This window comes from Podarcis raffonei, chromosome 14 (genome assembly GCF_027172205.1).
Source record: "Podarcis raffonei isolate rPodRaf1 chromosome 14, rPodRaf1.pri, whole genome shotgun sequence".
In the NCBI taxonomy this organism is placed as follows: Eukaryota; Metazoa; Chordata; class Lepidosauria; order Squamata; family Lacertidae; genus Podarcis; species Podarcis raffonei.
In genome coordinates this window covers 14,433,621-14,452,437 of record NC_070615.1, presented here as the reverse complement: position 1 = coordinate 14,452,437, position 18,817 = coordinate 14,433,621, and the positions used below count along the sequence as shown (strand labels likewise).

Here is an 18,817-nt window from a genome sequence, read left to right as displayed (position 1 = left end):
TAGGGAACTATGGGGCCCACGGCAAACAGGGTTGGGAAGGTGAAAAGTAAGCCGAGTAGTTGCATGGAGCGGGTAAGAGATGCTCTAGGGGGTTAATGTGGGGTGAATGGTAGGGCCCTGTGCAAGCAGTGGCACAGCCCTTCGTATAAAATAAATCTGTGAAACTGTTCCAGAGAAGAAATTTGTATTTTTGTTGTCACCGGCACTACCCAATTGGTACCCACCGCAGACTGATCTTCTCCGTTCAATTCTGCAGAACATTTTTTTTAAAAGCATAGTGTTGCAGAGCAGATGTAGTACATACGTTTATAGAGCAGTTAAAGTGTTTCTGCTGCTTTCAGAATGGTACATTTGTATGCACCTTCTTCAAGGCTTCAGTCTTCCTGGCTGCATGCACACCATACATTCAAAGCACATAGAGAGCACTTGGCTCCCCCCCAAAAATGCTGGGAAGTGTAATGTACCTCTCACAGAGCTACAACTCCCAGCACCCATAACAAACTACAGTGGTACCTCGGGTTAAGTACTTAATTCGTTCCGGAGACCCGTTCTTAACCTGAAACTGTTCTTAACCTGAAGCACCACTTTAGCTAATGGGGCCTCCTGCTGCTGCTGTGCCGCTGGAGCACGATTTCTGTTCTCATCCTGAAGCAAAGTTTTTAACCCGAGGCAATATTTCTGGGTTAGCGGAGTCTGTAACCTGAAGCGTATGTAACCCGAGGTACCACTGTACAGTTCCTAGGATTCTCTGGAGGGAAGCTATGCAGGGTGTATACACAGTCATGCATATACTCATTGACTGCTACTGGAATATTAGGCTTGGCTCACACAAACAGGAAATGAAAGGGTATCTCTCACATCTGCTCTGCATTTCAGTAACTCCCAGGTTTTGTACATGCACCGATATTTCTTCCCATATAGGATGCATCTGGCCATGTAATTCCGTATTTGCAGTCTGAATAGTTTTATATCCGATTCTGTTTAGTAGATTATTTTTAACCATGCTTCTTGGAAGCTGTTTATGAAAATGTATCGCAACAAAATTAAAACAAATCAATAGTGGCCAAAATATGTAGTTAGGCATTAAAAAAAGGAAAACAATATTTTTTTAAAGTAAACATTCAAAGCCAGCAGCAGCATATTAAAACATAACCGCATTTTAAAAGTTGACTGGAACAGAAAAGTCCTCAACAACAGCCCAAAAAGCAACTAAATGGGAACATGGTACCACTTTATTTGTGTGGTTTATGTGAACCAGGCCTTCATTTAATGTTTAATCCAGGAAAGAAATACAAGAATAGTATGGTACTCAACCTGTTTTGAAAAGTTTATTAAATACCAAATATTCTAAATTATAACATTCTTAAAAACATTAATGTACAATGTTTCAGAGGTAAAGCAAGAAAGAAGGTTGTTATCAGAAATGATCGTTATCGTAAATGGCATTATGATTTAAGCAATATGTTATTGTTATTAAGGCTCATAAAGTGTAGAAAATCAACCAATTTTTTAAACATTTAATGTTTCTAGTCAAAGCTTCCAACACCAGTCCTGTTTAACTAGATTAATAGCATCCTATTCAGTAGATGATAGCTAAACTATCCTTTTTAAAAAATAATCCAAGCAAATATTGTTAACACCCTGAAATCAATTCCAGCACATGAGAACCCCTTGAATATTAATCGTGACTTGAGCAAACAGACCCCTTAAAAAAAGCAAAAGTATATGTTGATGATAAGCATCCTGCCCAAAAATTCATTTACTGTATGTCTTGCAGAATATAATCCAAGCAATGTTTAGAAATGATTAAATGAGATATTCCTCTACAGGTAAGATTCTCAATCTTAATTTTACATCTACACAGCATCAAAGTAATGTAAAAAGACAGATTCTTATATCCCCAATTTTTTAAGGCAGGTTAAGAAAATTCTCACATTCACTGCATGCATTCATGACTCGAAATAAAACTAGTTAGTTTTAACTACGATTTGGGCTCGGCCCCTCCAAGTCAGAGACCATTTTAAGGGACAAAAGCCTTCTGTGGCCACAATGTAGCTGGATGTTTCAGGCTAATTCTGTTGTTCACTACAATCAGCCTAAGATCTTAAATCTGCCGGTGTTCGAATTAGTTGACTAAACAATAACTTAAAACTGACGGCTCATATTTTGGGATGGGATGAGACAGCTCAGCGGCTATCGCTTCAAGTTTCCCAGGCTTGTAAACCTGATTGGTAAATCACCAATCCGAAAGCCACTTTGTGGCCATGGTTACTTCAAATGCATCTACTGTATCAATTAGTCTTTTGTGGGCGAGCTTCGGATAATGAAAAATGTCCATCATTAAAGATCTCTCTCTGCTGGGAATGCCCCGGAGGTAAAGGAGGAATATTACAAAGGTAGTTCTGTCAAGCTTCCGTTCATTGCTGTGGAGCTTATGTAGGAGAAAGGTATTGGTAGATTGTGCCCGCAGTTAAGAAAATTAGATTCTTCTGTAGAAGAGGAACGCAGGGCCATGGCCCTTATCCTGCAGCTCCACTGGCCACACATAGCAGGCCAAGGCTACAAAAGTGAGGCTAGCTGGTAAGGCCCCATTTTCTTCCTCCATTTGATTACTACGACATGGAGGAAAACACCTGAGAGGGAGGCCTTCTAAGTACTGAATCATTTTGAAAAGGGGTAGACGGGACATTTAAACTGCTTTGCAGAATAAGGCCTTCAAATGTAAGACGAAGCCATGGAATTCTGCTGCATTAACAAGCCATAGCGAGTCTTGGTCCTGAAGACAATTCCTCCCCTTCTCCTCCTCTTGAATGCTCCTGCTTCCGATTTTAGCCAAATCTATTTCCTTAGACATCGGAACTAGAGGAACTGCGCCTTCTTTAAACTATGATTAGTGAAAAGAAGCCAGAATCAAACCCTGCTTTCAGATCCTGGCTTGTTCTCACCACAGTTTAAACAAACCACGGTTCCTCAAGTTCAAATATCAAAGGAAACCGCAATTAGTTTAAAATCACAGTATCCCCATCTCCTTTTCTGGTTTATAAAAGAGGTTAGGTTCCTCATTAGGTTCATGATTTCTGGCTACTTCTGAACTGCGGCTAAGGCATTGCCAACAGTCTGCTGCAGAATCCTCCAAGTATCTTTGGTTTCAAAATGTGTGCCTGTTCAAACTTGGAGCTTTTTCTTCACTACAGCTTCCAAAAAGAAAGATTTTGAAGATGCTGTCATAGTTGTGAAATATTTTCCAAATCCAAAGGGACAATAAGGATGAACACTACATTTGCTTTTCATACATTTTCTTCCTCTAAAGCAGGATAGCCATTTATGAATAATAGCCGATGAACAATCATTATTGGTGACCTACTTCCTTACTGAAACAAGGGGTTAATGGCATTTTCAAAAAGAATCCTGAATCCCTGGCATGGGAAGTAAGCTTTTTAAACATTAATTTAGGTTCTAAAATAAAAGGAGAACATTTCTGTTTTCTTGGTTCTATGTTTATTGTTTTAAACTGTTTTGCTGTTCACACAACTATGCAGAGAAAATAAACCCGCTTGAAAAGATAGAATATAAACCGAGTCAAAACTCAGTTGTGATAGAAGTGGAAGAACTGCCCATCTTCAACAATAACTAAGTTAAAAGGCTATGATGAGACCATCTCATTTTAACCCTCAACCATTCATATTTCACACTGTGTTTGTGGCAATCCATGCCTTATTACAATTGCACTGTTACCTATGGTCCAACCAAATTATAATTCTTTATTCACTGCTACCGAAAGAATCTGTGCAAGATGCTTCTAGATTCTGCCACTCCGCAGCTAGACACCTTTAAAGAAGTATTAAGTCAGAGAGTCTTACACACAGCAGCAAGTTGGACAATATGTAAAAAATACTATCTGTTTCATAGGCAATTACCTTTTGAAGTAAACAAGGCACAGGGTTTATTGAATCTAGTTTGGCACTTGAAAAAATAAGAGCTTTATGTGATAGCATCATCAACAGTAAACGTTTCACAAAAATATATGTGCAAGTGTAAAAAAAGGCAATTCTTTTCATAATAAATTGTAAGAAATATTCCAATTTAAAAATTAGACCAGTCTCTTATTATATTTGACTAGAAAATCTTAATACATTATTTTAGGTGCCCTGTTACTGTCTTTCACGTTGTTCATTGGCTCTCGTCGAGTTTTCTTCATTTGTAGCGAAATCCATGGGATCCATCACCTGATAATAGACCAAGTACACTATTAGCAATAAAATCTTTGCGCACTCTTTTGAAGCAACTGTTACAATGATGATGTAATAGATATTTAACTGAACCAAGCTTGGGCAGCAAACAAAGAAATAAAAAAAAATCTAGCTAAATAATGCATCCTATGTCCTGGGCTGCAATCTAATGTACCCACAAGTGCACATTAGAAATTTTCCTATAGGTTTTTAAAACCTGTTCTGTAGGAGGGTGCTGATGGAAGGTTCTGCAATAAAGATAGAAACCGGCTACTCCCTTGCTCCAAGAAGTACATTTCAGTGTGAGAGTGACTGAACTGATGAAAATCTTCAGCAGAAATTTTTTAGCTCCTTCATCAGACTACAATATTCTAAAAGATTGTGCCAATAAAGGCTGAATGAATGAATATTCTAAAAGAGTGAACAACAGAAGTTAAGATAGTTCAGATAAACCCCCTAAATGTTGGAAGTGTTTGAAAAACCAACTTGGCTAGGCAGCAGAAAGGAAAAGGACATATTACTCACATGTCTAAAGCCACTGGGTATATAGAAAATTAGCAGATAACTGCACAAATTAGAAAAACTGTGATGCAAATCTTCATACTTCCCTACAACTACAAAACATCACAATGTATTCCTAATATATCATCTAAACTATGAGATATGCATACTGTGGTCATGCTGACCCCTTACTGTTCCACACTGAATACGAAAGGAGGGAAAGCAGTCCAGTTTTAAAAGTTAGCAAATGATTTAGAGTTTTGGGTTGGAGGGGCAGGGGGTGGAAACAGGAATTGAAAACCCATGACTCCCCAGAAAGTAAATAGTTTGCATGGGTCATTATTTTCCTTGCAGTGGGCAAATGTCTGTCTACTGCTAATGGAAAAACAAGAACTAAGAATGATTTCATCAAAAAGGGCTTTTACACTATCTATTAATATATCTGCCAGGAAGTCTGCAATCAAAAGAGGCAAAAAAAACCCACATTTGGGCCAACTTGGTAGCTGGGTGTTAATATAAAATAAAAGCCATTTAGGTTAGCTATGCTTGTGTGATATGAGTGACATAGGTTGCCATTCACATTGCAAATAAAGAACAGAGAAGAGCTTAAGGCAATATTGCCTTGCATCAATTACTTCGGCAAGCAAAGCATGTGTTTTTAATGAGTCAAGTATTTTCCTATGTGCAGTAATTCATAACACTTTTTTTTTAAAGGTACGGAAGTGGAGTGGACTTGAGTCATGTTGCCCGTTCAGAGACAGGATTTGCTATTTATTGTACACTGGGTCAGAGCCAAGTGTGAAGCCGTTTCAGTCTGCAGTTGACCTGCAGGAGAATTGTCTCAGAATCCAGACATGTGCCACTGGGGAGGGATTTGAATATTCAGTCCAGTTCATACTTTTGCCTCTTAACAACATATTGTGGGGAAACAAGCATCTGAGCAGCTGCTGGTCCAAAACTAGCTAAGAGGCAACCACAGTTTGTCCCCTTTTCATTTTCTTGTTCCCGCCAGAAAAAAAAGGGAGAGTGCAAAACAGCACAATCATGAGGATGTTTAAATAACATCTCTCCTTGTCCAAAGCATGGTGAATGCTAGAAAGCAGGTAACAGAGGTACAGCTCCTTAGAAACAGAGCCACTACAACAACTGGGAGGCTTCTTTCTACATGCCGCTGCCTTAGGAAGCAAAAGTATGGACTATGCCAGTAATTGTGCGGCTTCTCTTTGTCACATATGGAACAAGTTGGCTTACCTTTAGTTTTAAGGCTAAACTAAACTAAAAACTAAAACCTTTAGTTTTTAAAAACTAAAATCAATCACATTTCCCACATAAAGTAAGACCCACTCATGAATTCCTAGCTTGGTTGCTACTAATTAAAATTTTGTTATTTTTTTGCAAGCGAGAGACCACACTGCTGTCCCAATCATTGCTGTCATAAAGGCCGAGATTCCTCCATTGTCTCCAATGGGCAAGCTGGAGAAAGAAAGAAAAATGGCATCGAAAGTAACCAGAAAACCCCATTTCCATAACACAAAAATATAATTCTATCCCAGTTCTTGTGACTTCCCCATGTGGAAGCTAACCATTCAACACGGATCAAAAACTCAATGGGCTTGTCAAAATGAAATTCAAAAGCAAGTGGTTCATGGATTTCATTCTACCTTTCGAAATTATGCCAATCTGCAAAATTCCTTTCTACAATCAGGCTAGGATTGACAGTGGCAATTTTAAGGAACGCTACCAAACGGATGGCCAAGGAGAGTTGTTCAGAAGGAAAACATTTGCTTGCATACCTCAGGGAACAGTGCAGAAAAATCGTGCCTGAGAAGCCTGGGTACATGCAGCCCTCTGAACTAATACCATACATATCTGGAAGACAGTACAAATAGGCCTATGGAGATAAGCACTTCACTGGTCTTATTTGAAGAGCAGATTTTTGGTTCCACAATGACATCTAATCTAATGTCACTGGACTCTCGTACTGGCAGGACTGAAACACAAAGCAGACTGAGAAGTCACACTGCCAACTCCAGCCAAAAATAAACATAGGTAGACTGGGGGGTGATCAGATGATGGCTAAAACTTAACACATCAACAAAACACACCCAAGTAGTTTGGGCGGGTGGGGGGGGATGTTTTGTTTAATTGAGCTACGGATGTGTATGGATTGCCCAGTTCTGCAGAACCACAGAATGCAGAACTGTACTGAGAACTGAAATCAGCACCCCATGAACCAGCTTTCATGTTGAGTTACAAAATTTCTTCTAGGAATTTCAACACAGGCTTGAAAAAAATGGGTAATTGGTGACTTTTCTCAAAGATACCACAGAGGATTGTGGGTAGCATTTCTAGACGTCATAGTTTCATGGTCTTTTTTTCTTGCCAAGCGGAAGTAAATTGTATAAAATAAGGACACGTTAAAGCTACATATTTTATACATGTTGCAGAACCGAGTTCAAGTCTAGCTGAGAGACTGGAGTGTGGCCAACACCTCCACTTCCATTTCAGGATTTTAACTCATTTTAATCCATTTCAGGATTTTAACTCCACTTCCATTTCAGGCTTTCTGAACAGTTCTATGCTTTCTTGGGCTGATTCACATGATGGTATCATTGTTAAGGAAGGCTGAATAGGAGAGGCAGAACAAAGCAGCAACCTAACCAGTCCACGTCTTGAATAGGTTCTGATCTACATCACTGAAACTGTTCAGAATAGCTATTTTATGCTGTCGAGGCGAGTAACGGGGCACTCTTAACAGCTATAGATGTGCATTCAATCCAAATAAATAAATACAAAAAACAGTGCAAATTAAATACAAGCCTCAAAATGCGGTCCTCAACTAGTCCCTTCACTGGCACTTAGGCTGACTTATCAGGCTGCCCTCTCGCCTGGAGGTGTTGTTATTAATGCCGGCTCAATCTAGAATAAAACATAAATCACGCACAATTTAATCTCTTGATTCTCTGTACCGCACTAGTCAGAAGAAAGCTGTGCAGGTCCTGGACCGGTGCCTGAACAGAGAGGTGGGCTGGATAAGGGTCCGTAAGCTAAGGCTGAGTTCCAACAAATAGGAGGAAATGTGGACAGGCGGTTCCTTGGACTGGGAACTGAAGACAATACCTGTTCTGGATGGGACCACATTCTGCTACAGGAAGAGGTATAGTTGTTCCTGGTAACCTCAAGACCGGACAGTTGCAAAATATTGTGACCATATCTGCACCATACTTTTTAACAGTCATGGCTTCCCCAAAGAGTCCTGGAGAATGCAATTTGCGAAGGGTGGTGAGAGTTGTTAGGAGACACCTCCTGTTCCCCTCACAGAGCTGCAATTCCCAGAGTTCCCTGGGAAGAGGAAGTGCTGGTGAAGACACTCTGGGAATTGTAACTTTGTAAGGGAAACAGGGGTCTCCTAACAGCGCTCAAACTACGGTTCCCAGGATTCTTGGGGCAGAGGGAGCTGTGTCTGTTAAAGTGGTATAATAAAGTGGCCTCGAAAGGTTTGAATAACATTGATTTGGAGAAACCCGACAAAAGTCAAGGTCAACAGGCAACTAAGGCCCTGGGCCAGACGTTCATTTCTGTATCCTGTCAGAAAGGAAAGGAAGTCTCAGACCTCCATACACCTCTGCCCTGATGGAAAAAAATGAAGTATGCAATGTTTTAGGAGCAACAATACACTTATGGTATTTGAACAAGGTCTTCCTGACACAAACCTTTCTGCAAAGGTTTCAGGATAGTATGTGCTAACTACCTCTCTTTATGAACAGGGCTGATGTGGGGGAAGAATGGAGAGGGAGAAGAAGCCTATGTTTTACTCAGGTACAATACTACTGCTTATTATGCCTTGTGACAAGCATATTCTTTAGGAGTTCATTGCCTTGGCGAGAGCCACTTGTTTTTAATACACAAGAAGAACAGTGCAAAACATGTAAAAAGCTCTCTAGGGAGAGCTGACTGTAGAAAGCTTGTGTCATGTGAGCATTAACTCAAGCACAGTCACATTTTACACTACACATTTGGGACCTGATCCAACCCTGCAGGGAACTTGCAGAGGAACCTTAAATGAGCCTCAGCTGTGCCACCGCTGGGAGTGTGAATGGCACAGAATGTTTGCCATGCAGCAGTTCGAGATCTGGGAACTGTTTCCATTCTGTTATTATTTCCATTTGCATTCTACTTTTCAACCAAAAAAAAAAAAAATCTATCACACAACGATAGTAAATCAATTCACTTCGCTCAGGATCTTTGTTTAGAATGGGGTGGAGAATCTGCTTTGCACCCGGAAGGTCCCAGGTTCAATGCGAGCCAGTGTGGTGTAGTGGTTAAGAGCGGTGGACTCGTAATCTGGTGAACCGGGTTCGCTTCTCCGCTCTTCCACATGCAGCTGCTGGGTGACCTTGGGCTAGTCACACTTCTCTGAAGTCTCTCAGCCTCCCTCACCTCACAGAGTGTTTGTTGTGGGAGAGGAAGGGAAAAGGAGATTGTTAGCCGCTTTGACACTCCTTAGGGTAGTGATAAAGCGGGGTATCAAATTCAAACTCTTCTTCATCATCTCCAAGTAGGACGAAGAAAGACTCCCTCTGAAAACCTTGAGAGCTGCTGCTAGGCAGCATACACTGTCAGTTATGAACAAATTTGGCCTGCCAGCTTCTTCATTTGACCTGCAAGGCCTTTCTGATGCCAGGCATGGTGCAGGTAAGAGCAGTCTTTGGCGGCATCTGCAAAGCACCTTTCAGCCAATAGGCAGCACCCGTCACATCCCCTTGTGCAGCTTCCAAAGTGCCCAACGGCCAGCTGTTTGCCGGGAGCTTCTGAAATTTTGTGCAAAGCAGGACTGAACTCCCATGCATCAGCAGAGATGCGGAAGGTGACTCTTACTCGGTCCAGATGCACAAGAGAGCTGAATCAAGCAGCATTGAGCTTCCCTTGCATCTACCAATAGGCAGAGAAGTCAGTCCTGCTTAGTGCTGGGTTAGTGCAATCAGCTGGTGCGAGGTTTGGATTTGGATACACATAACAGCTCCTTGCTGACAGCTCGCTTGTGCACCCAAACCTAGTGTTGAGGAGGAGTAACATCCTTGTGTTAACAGCTGATGTGAGCAGAAGTCCATCCGGTTTGATTTGGGTGTGCAAAACAGCTCCCCGTAGGGAAGTCTCTCAAACCTGTTCAGTTTTGCTGCACTCTGAAGTCAGGACTTCACAGCACCTTGCAGGTGACTGAGGTTTTCCCTCTTCGTTTTATCAGCTGGTTCAATGCAAAATGGTTTTCAAAGCACCAAGCCACCTGACGTTATTTGAGCTGCCAGGTGAATAGCAACAAATTAGAGCCGGGAGGCGGATCCTGATATGGATCTGGCCTGTGGAGCCAAAAAAGTCCCCCATTCGTGGTGAGTGAGTGAGATAAACCAGTGGTCAGATTCAGTATAACACTTCCTATATGCCTAATAAAAAAAATGGACTAAGTATCTTTACAATCCATCTGGAGAGAGCACAAACAATATTGAAGTGCTGTCCCTCTTCCTCTTAAAAAAAATGTACATGAATGCCTTTAAGTCTCATGACATAATGAAAGCATGTTGAAGCTTGCTGAGCCACACAATCAATATATATACCTCACCACTTTTTTTGAAGGTCAAGATAGATGGGAGAACAATATAATGAGAACAATTCTTCAAGCTGCGTGCATCAAGACCGGAGCAACGGTCTCATTAATCTGTGCACAATATTTGAACTGCACTCAGATTCCCAAATTTTAAGTCTGCGTTTTTCATTCCAAGGGAAGTCAAGCTGACACAAAGGTCCAAAGTTCAGAGCAATTTTAATCCTTCAAAAAGGAGCTAGCCGAGAAAAGCATATGAAACAATCGCTATGGCAACATAATACTTCGAAATAATGAAGCTTCTTATTGAGGTATGAGTGGTCTTTTGTTAGCTCGGAACTAGGGCTGAAGTATTTAGAGCAAACTTTGGTAGCGAACAAAGGCAAAAACATCATTCAAATCCAAAGAATTTTATGCTTGAGTACTCTCTGAAAAGACAGTAACCAGAGCTTCCTTGACGCACACAGACTCTGGGAATCAGAACTCAAACGGGATGTCATAAAAGCTGTATTTAAAAAGGTCTATAAAGCACACACTGGATGAAACTGAACTTCTTTGGTTGACGTTCTAAATATGGAAAGAAGGATCAGTCTTCACTAGATAGCTGTGCAATTTTTCTGCTTCATCAGCCGACCAACCAATAACTGAACAAATATTCATTCATTCAGAGGCATATTGCCTTTGAACATGGCGGTTGCATAGCCATCATGATTAGTAGCATGTTGTGGTCTTATATTTTAGTACTGTGCATTCCTAGAACATGGCAGCCACCAGTTCTGCAACCAAGCCATTAAAAGCAGCAGTGAGAGGTGTTGGACGAGGCATCTGGATTTAATATCCACTAGCAAATAGATCTGTATCAGGAAAAACCTTCTGGCAGTAAGCTGTTCAACAGGGGAACAGACTTCCTTGAAACGTGGCAGATTCTCCTTCATTTGAGGTTTTAAAACAGAGGTTGGATGGCCACCTGTCATGGATGCTTCAGTTGAGATTCCTGCATTGCAGGAGGTTGGACTAGATGTCTCCCGGGATCCCTTCCAATTCTACAATTCTATGATTCGTTGGCTGTGTTTGGACACCACAATAAACTATAGTTTATTGGGATAGGAACATGCCTAGGTGGGCCTTGGGCTTGAGGTCAAGCAGCAGGAAGGAGTTTGCAAGCTTTTACTCCCAATGTGAATTATCCACAGCTTAGCACGACAACTAGCTCCTAAATTGCATTTCAACGTATTCTTTGTTGAAATAAGGCAGCTCCACAATCCATGGTTTGTAGCTGGATGGTTTCCAACAAATCATAGTTAAGATTAATCGCACAGCTCAGCTTGGGGTTCAGACTAACTTCACTGGCTACCTATTTGCTTCGAAGCCCACCAAGTTCTGATGCTTACCTAAAGGTAAAGGTAAAGATACCCCTGACAGTTAAGTCCAGTCGCGAACTACTCTGGGGTTGCGGCGCTCATCTTGCTTTACAGGCCAAGGGAGCTGGCATTTGTCCACTTTCGCAGACAGTTTTTCCAGGTCATGTGGCCAGCATGACTAAGCCGCTTCTGGCGAAACCAGAGCAGCGCACGGAAATGCCGTTTACCTTCCCGCCAGAGCGGTACCTATTTATCTACTTGCACTGTGTGCTTTCAAACTGCTAGGTTGGCAGGAGCTGGGACCAAACAGGAGCTCACCCCATTGTGGGGCCTCGAACCGCCGACCTTCCGATCGGCAAGTCCAAGAGGCGCAGTGGTTTAAACCACAGTGCCACCCGCGTCCCTGGTGCTTACCTTCACACTCATAAATGGCTTGGAACCAAAATACTTACGGGAACACCTCTTCCCACATCAACCTGCCTGTACATTATGGTCATCAGCCAACACCCTGCTGCAACTACACTTCAAAATGGAAGGGAGCGATGTTGTAGCTAGAGAAAGGACGTTTGCAGCAATCGTGACCCAACTGTGAAATGCCTTTCCTAGCAAAGCTGGCGCAGGATAAAACTCCCTGGGTTGAATGGGGTTCATTAATTTTCATGGATCTGCTCCGAGTAGGACTAGCATTGGACACAGACACACCTTCTAGACAACAGGCAGAAATCTTTTTATTCAAACCAGTCGTTTTAAACATCCCGGCTCCTTTAAACTCTTGACTTTTGACTGTCATTTTATTTGCCACTCTAAAACTCTTATTGTACGGCTATTTTATTTTATGGATTTTGCATTTCAAATTGGCTAGAAATTTTTCAATATGAGGCAGTACAGAACAGAACAAATGAAGAAAAGAAAGTCCTCCACGAAGAAAACTATATAAACCTGCACCCTAACATATTACCTTTCTATCTGGAGGGAATATTTCTGAATGAAGGAGCGCTCAAGCCACGTGAGTCCCCCACATGCAGTCTGCAATGGTACGGACCAGACATAGAAGCATCATCTCAATAAGAACTAGGCCTTTATCAATTTCACTATAGGGAAGGAAAATGCCTCCTATTTTTCTTTACACCTGGCTATATTACGCCTAAAGAAAGAGACACAAAAGCAAGCTGTTATTGTTACTAAACAATTATTAGTCTAGGGAAGGGCCAGGTGTTCAAATAAATGCAAATTCAAAAACCCTAACGTGAACAAAAAAAGACTGTCTCAGTTCCCTACTTTGTATCATGTAACATGCAAGAGCTACGTCTTCCAAAAGCATCCATCTGTTAAAAATGTATGAACCAGAAGTATTTGTCTGATGTCAGCATCTGTGTGCCATCTGTATGGTGTTTTTTTTTAATGGACAAAGTAAACACATAATGACCAAAATGCACTGTGCCTACCTGGTAGCTGTTGCCATTCCAGAACTTTTTCATCTCTTTGCGATACAAAGCAACTAACGTGGCCATAATTAGTGTGCACGGCACTAAATAGAGAAGGGCTGGTTGTGCCATCTGCATTAGCGCCAGGCCCGCAAATGTGACCAACATGCCAATAGCATAAGCTGTAGAAAGAGAGGAACAAGAGAGCTGTTGAGTAACATACACCTGGTATGTTCATGGCTTCACTGTAGATATAGCCCCATTAAGAGTTAGAGTTGTTTACCTATCGTGGAAGAAATGAAATACACAGAGGAAGAGCTTGTCTGAACATCAAACCTGTGACAATAGGCCACCAGGAGACCTAAAAAAACACAAAATTATAGGTCAGAAATATTTATCAGGAAGTAAACAAAGCCAGCAAAATCACTATCCTCTCTTCTTATACTAATGAACAGGAAATCAAAGAACTGGCATCCCCAAACTCAGCCCTCCAGATGTTTTGGGACTACAATTCCCACCATCCCTGACCACTGGTCCTGTTAGCTAGGGATGATGGGAGTTGTAGCCCCAAAACATCTGGAGGGCCAAGTTTGGGGGGGCCTGTCCTAGGATTACAAAAGGGCCTGGGGGCCTTGCTCCCCTCCCCTTTGTGAAGACACCCTTAGCTACTGTTTTAGAAGGCTACAAGAGGGCATGATTTGCCCCATCTACCTTTATTCAAGCACCCACCATGGAGCTACCAGCAATATGGATCGATTTAAATCACTGATTTAAATAACGATTATATTTTTTTATTATTATTGAATTTATATACCACCCAATTTTAAAATCAGCAAGAAGAAAAATGCCAACTTAAATCACAAATTTAAATCAAGTTTCCCACTCATATTTCAAAAAATTCCTAAAAATGTGACGACTGAACAACTAAATTTACAACTAAATAAGAGTACCAGAACTATGGCAGTTTTGTGGAATATAGGAACCTGCATTTTGAACCATTTTTCTCCTTTTCTTTTCACTGCTCCTTACTACTTTAGCTCTCCAAGCGTATCCTCACAAAAAGAAAAAGTAGCAAACAAGAATGAAATCCCTACCATCTGTTGATAGTTACTAGGCAGGTGAGAGCAGTTGATTTTCATCAATTGAAGAATGTACGTTTGGCAGGGGGGCAATGAATTGGTTCTTCATTTACCCTTGAAAAGCTTCTTTTAACTAAATGTATCTGGTCACAGGTATTGATTCAGTTTAAGTATCAGTTTGGACTATTTTATTTATTTTGACAGTCACTTTATCTTGCCCAGGGCAACCCGAAGCAATTTACAACCAAACAAGTAGACAGTAAACCTCACATAGGTACATTAAAACCAAAAGGAAAAATAAATACATTAAAAACATCCCACCCACTTCCAAATGGTTACACGTATTGCTATAACACACATGAACCTTAGACTTCCTTCTCCTTCTTGCTTTTTTATCCTTGTAAGTCACTTTCTGTTTCCATGGACAGAAAAACAGGTTAATTTGGAAAAAAATAAGAAGTCAAAAGAACACCCATGGAGTAAGAATCCAGTAAAAATTATTTTAAAAATATTTAAAACTTCACAAAATTATTTAGAAGCTTGCAGTTCATGGGGTAAAAGAAGGCTTTGCGAACCTGGTCCTTTGGACCAACTCTCACTAGCCCTTGCCAGCACAGCCAAACAGCTGGAGGGCATCACGTTAGCAAAAACTCAGTCTCTTGCAGCCATTACATGAAAAGCTTTTCTGCTTATGTTGCCATTAACTCAGTTTGTCACTCATAAAAATTATAAATATGAGGAATAATATGATTTGCAGTTTTTGTCCACTGTTTGGTCAAAATATGTTTGTTATACATTGGCGCTTATGACGTGTAAGCATTTGTTCGTTTACTTTACTTTTTTTTTTTAAAAAATCAGTTTTTGTTAGTTTTCATACATATATCATACATTATTCAACTTAACCAAACAATTGTTTTATAAATTCCCCTCTCCCCCTTGGCTTCCCTCCATTTCCATTTCTGATTTGTTAAACTACTTGTTGCATTCTGCTGCTTATATATAGTAGAATATTATCACATTGTTATCTTTCTTATTCTCCCTAATTACATTATAAAAAAGGTAAAGGGACCCCTGACCATTAAGTCCAATCGCAGACGACTCTGGGGTTGCGGCGCTCATCTCGCTTTATTGGCCGAGGGAGCCGGTGTACAGCTTCCGGGTCATGTGGCCAGCATGACGAAGCTGCTTCTGGCGAACCAGAGCAGCACACAGAAACGCCGTTTATCTTCCCGCCGGAGTGGTACCTATTTATCTACTTGCACTTCGTGCTTTCGAACTGCTAGGTTGTCAGTAAATTACATTATATATGTTTATTTAAACCCTGCCAAAGAATCCACACTTTTACATTGTTTCTGCGAATAAGTTACAAAAGGTTCCCATTCTTTTCCAAAGTCACTATTATCTTTTTCATGCAGTTTATTATTTATTTGTTTACTTTTCATTCATCAAGCTATTTGGGATTTTAAAAATTCTTTTGTGGTTCTAAAAAAATGGTACATTCAGTTCTACGGTATTTGAGAAGCCTTTTTTTAATGTAATTATTTCTTAACTCTCTGTTTTTCCATTTGGTCATCATGCTGAGTTAATCTTAATGGTAAAGGTAAAGGGACCCCTGACCATTAGGTCCAGTCGTGGCCGACTCTGGGGTTGCGGCGCTCATCTTGCTTTATTGGCCGAGGGAGCCGGCGTACAGCTTCCGGGTCATGTGGCCAGCTTGACTAAGCCGCTTCTGGCGAACCCGAGCAGCGCACGGAAACACCGTTTACCTTCCCGCCGGAGCGGTACCTATTTATCTACTTGCACTTTTTGGTGTGCTTTCAAACTGCTAGGTTGGCAGGAGCAGGGACCGAGCAACGGGAGCTCACCCCATCGCGGGAATTCGAACCGCTGACCTTCTGATTGGCAAGTCCTAGGCTCTGTGGTTTAACCCACAGCGCCACCCGCGTCCCTTGAGTTAATCTTAGTTGATGAAAAAAAGATACTTACCTGGTAAAGCAATGTCACCGTACCCAAGTAATGAAAATGGTCTTGAACATAACGTCATTGCAGAGAATGCCAACCTTGGCACCCTGATTACCACTGGCAACTGCAAAAGAGTGTTTTCAAAATCCCACATAAGTCAACGCCAAAAGGCACTGAAGAAAGGAAGTGTTAAAATTCAGCAGCACTATTTACTCATCTAGTTGACATAGAACTTCAGATTATAAAGGACTTGATCTAAGAAACCAGCAACCAAGATACTGAGTGCGTAAAAGATGACCAAGCATCTAAACCAAAAGGACAATGCGTATGGATGACAAACAGACACTACGCACAAGAATGTTAAGAAAATGCACCATATGAAATGAGAAAAACAGTGCTGAATTTAAGGGTGGTTGGGGAACACTGATATCCAGGCCCTGGATAAATAAATTTGGAAAGGGAGAGACAGAGAGTCGAGATTCCCACCAATCCCAAATGCTATTCTTTTTCAGAGGATCTTAAATACAATCCTTACTTTCTCAGGAGGAGCTGACCGCCCAGTAGAGGCTTCCACCAAGCTTCCATCATTCTAGGATCAAACCCAAGTCAACAAGCATTTAATACTTTAAAAGAAAAACGGCTATATTCTGTGAACATGTTGCACGCAAATATTTAGGGCAAAATTCAGGCCAAGTGCAGCACTTTATATTCCCTTTGGTTTGAAAGAGTTAAGCGCATCTTTCATTACCCCACGTAACGAAAGTCAAAAGGATAGCAAAGTGCTAAACTTTAACCGGATTGTGCGTTAGTGCAAACTCAATGCAGTAGCAGCTATGAAAACACAATATGATAATTCCTTACATAGCATGAGTATAAATTATGTCTTTATCAAATGATTATATGCTTACCTTTTCACCACTATCCGTAGGACCTGCTGCCACTTCAACCATGATACTTTCTCCACTCTGAAATTTTAAATGGAGCATTGTGATACTGAATCATTCACCTAGCAAGTACATGGGTTTAATTGTTTATATTCTTAAACATTCAGAATCTAATGTACCGTAATCCTCTTACAATGTATTTTGGCAGTACATTCCTCAGCAACTCCGTGTGAAACAGAATGCACGAAAAGAAAACAGAATCGGTTCATGAACCCAAGTGTACAGATCAGCATGAACGAGATCTAATTTTCTGAAAAGCAGAATTAACCAAAGTCGACTTCTGTAGAAGTATTGGGTATAAATCCTGCTGCAGGTTTAATTTCCAAATAAGCTTGAAACCGTGTAAATTTAATAAAATTTCACCAGATACAGAAGAATCAAAAGCAGACGCCAACACTGCAAAAGGCCAACTAACAATTTGAACTTTAATGTGTTAAAAGAAGTAGTTTCAAACGTGGGTATTAACTCTGTTTTCTTTTCAAACATTACTCTCTGTGTTTTGGCAATAAGGCCACTAAGCCAATTTGGTTGTTTCTTTAAGGCAATCAGAATTAGGGGTCCTGTAGCCTATCTTGCAGGAGTTATGCAGAACACAACATTGGGAAGTTATTCTAAGTTTCTGGTATCACAGTGCCACTCAAAGGCTCTAGCCTTTACTCTGCAAGAGCCAAAGCTTACTTTAGAACTGCTCAGAATAATCTTAGGATTCACTCTCATTAGAATCCAGGTTTTTTAATTTCTAAAATATTAAAATGCAAGTGATTCACAGTACTTGTCTCCTATTTTGTCAGGTCTCTCTTCAGGTGCATTTAACTACCAAGTGATGCTCAGTTATCCCTCATGTTGGTCTCATTTAGGCACAAGGTAAAAAGAATTATCTTTACCCAGATCTTTGAAATGGAGCAAACCTTCTATGCAGACTCTATACAGCTTCTGGTTCTGGTATATATTTAATGTAGATAATTAAATGAGCAAATTAAATGAATTTGGATATGCAAAAGATATTTTTAAAAATACATTTAAGGAACCACAGAAAGAGGGGGAAGGAAGTCAAACTTTGAAATGTTAAATTGATTGTAAAACTAATGAAATGTATAAACCTGAAAAGCATAAATAAAAACTTTAAAAAATTAAAAATACACTTTAATATGTACAATATTGGTGTGCTTTAATGAAAAATATAGTTATAAACCTGCATACTTACTTTTGTAAGGTATGGTGTGATGAAGACAAAAAATACATCATATACAAGAAGGAGACCAAGGAGAATAACACATGACTAGAGAACAAAAAAATAGAGTTATTTTTATAAAACTCATGTGCAATCATTAACACTTACAAAAATAGCACAATCACATCATACTATTTAAATAAATTGGCAACATTTGCTCGTAACACTAAACCATCGTTTAAAGTAGTGTGTATCAACCAGAACAAACCTGAGTGAAAGCTGGCTTAGCATTATGTATGAACTGTATGGCTAGAACAAACTTATGGCTAGTTGCCAAGAAAGTTTAATAACCCACCATTTCAAAAGTGAAAGGAGATTATTTTAAATAATGTTTGGTTGGTACCCAACAATAGTCAGGATCCTGTGAAAGTAAGATTAAAACACTAGAGAAGTCCTTTCCTTTCCTTTCCTTCACTCAGGCATGTTAAACTTGTGCCCATAACACTGAGACTTTGGCTTAGTTTGGACACAGTGCTAAACAATGGTT

The 18,817-nt window shown here is 40.4% G+C and overlaps 1 protein-coding gene and 1 long non-coding RNA gene across 4 annotated transcripts in view; one reads left to right on the top strand and one right to left on the bottom strand.

The window, feature by feature from the left end:
• The first annotated feature begins 27 nt into the window (after window positions 1-27).
• Window positions 28-3,039, top strand: LOC128401742 (uncharacterized). Its single transcript, XR_008327530.1, has 2 exons — window positions 28-682; window positions 1,138-3,039. It is a non-coding gene; the product is annotated as an uncharacterized LOC128401742 (long non-coding RNA).
• Window positions 1,315-18,817, bottom strand: part of SPPL2A (signal peptide peptidase like 2A) — a 37,244-nt gene continuing 19,741 nt past the window's right edge. Inside the window, exons 10-17 of one of the 3 annotated variants that reach the window (XR_008327527.1) lie at window positions 18,304-18,378; window positions 17,064-17,120; window positions 16,691-16,744; window positions 16,180-16,279; window positions 13,398-13,475; window positions 13,136-13,296; window positions 7,551-7,649; window positions 1,315-4,226 (exon numbers count right to left, since the gene is read on the bottom strand). Coding sequence is in view for 2 of the 3 variants with exons in the window: in XM_053365122.1 (XP_053221097.1) it covers window positions 4,152-4,226; window positions 13,136-13,296; window positions 13,398-13,475; window positions 16,180-16,279; window positions 16,691-16,744; window positions 17,064-17,120; window positions 18,304-18,378 (600 nt within the window). In the remaining variant the exon portion in view is untranslated. The remainder of the gene's footprint in view (window positions 4,227-7,550; window positions 7,650-13,135; window positions 13,297-13,397; window positions 13,476-16,179; window positions 16,280-16,690; window positions 16,745-17,063; window positions 17,121-18,303; window positions 18,379-18,817) is intronic. The other 2 variants (XM_053365122.1, XM_053365125.1) reach the window with 2 other exon arrangements.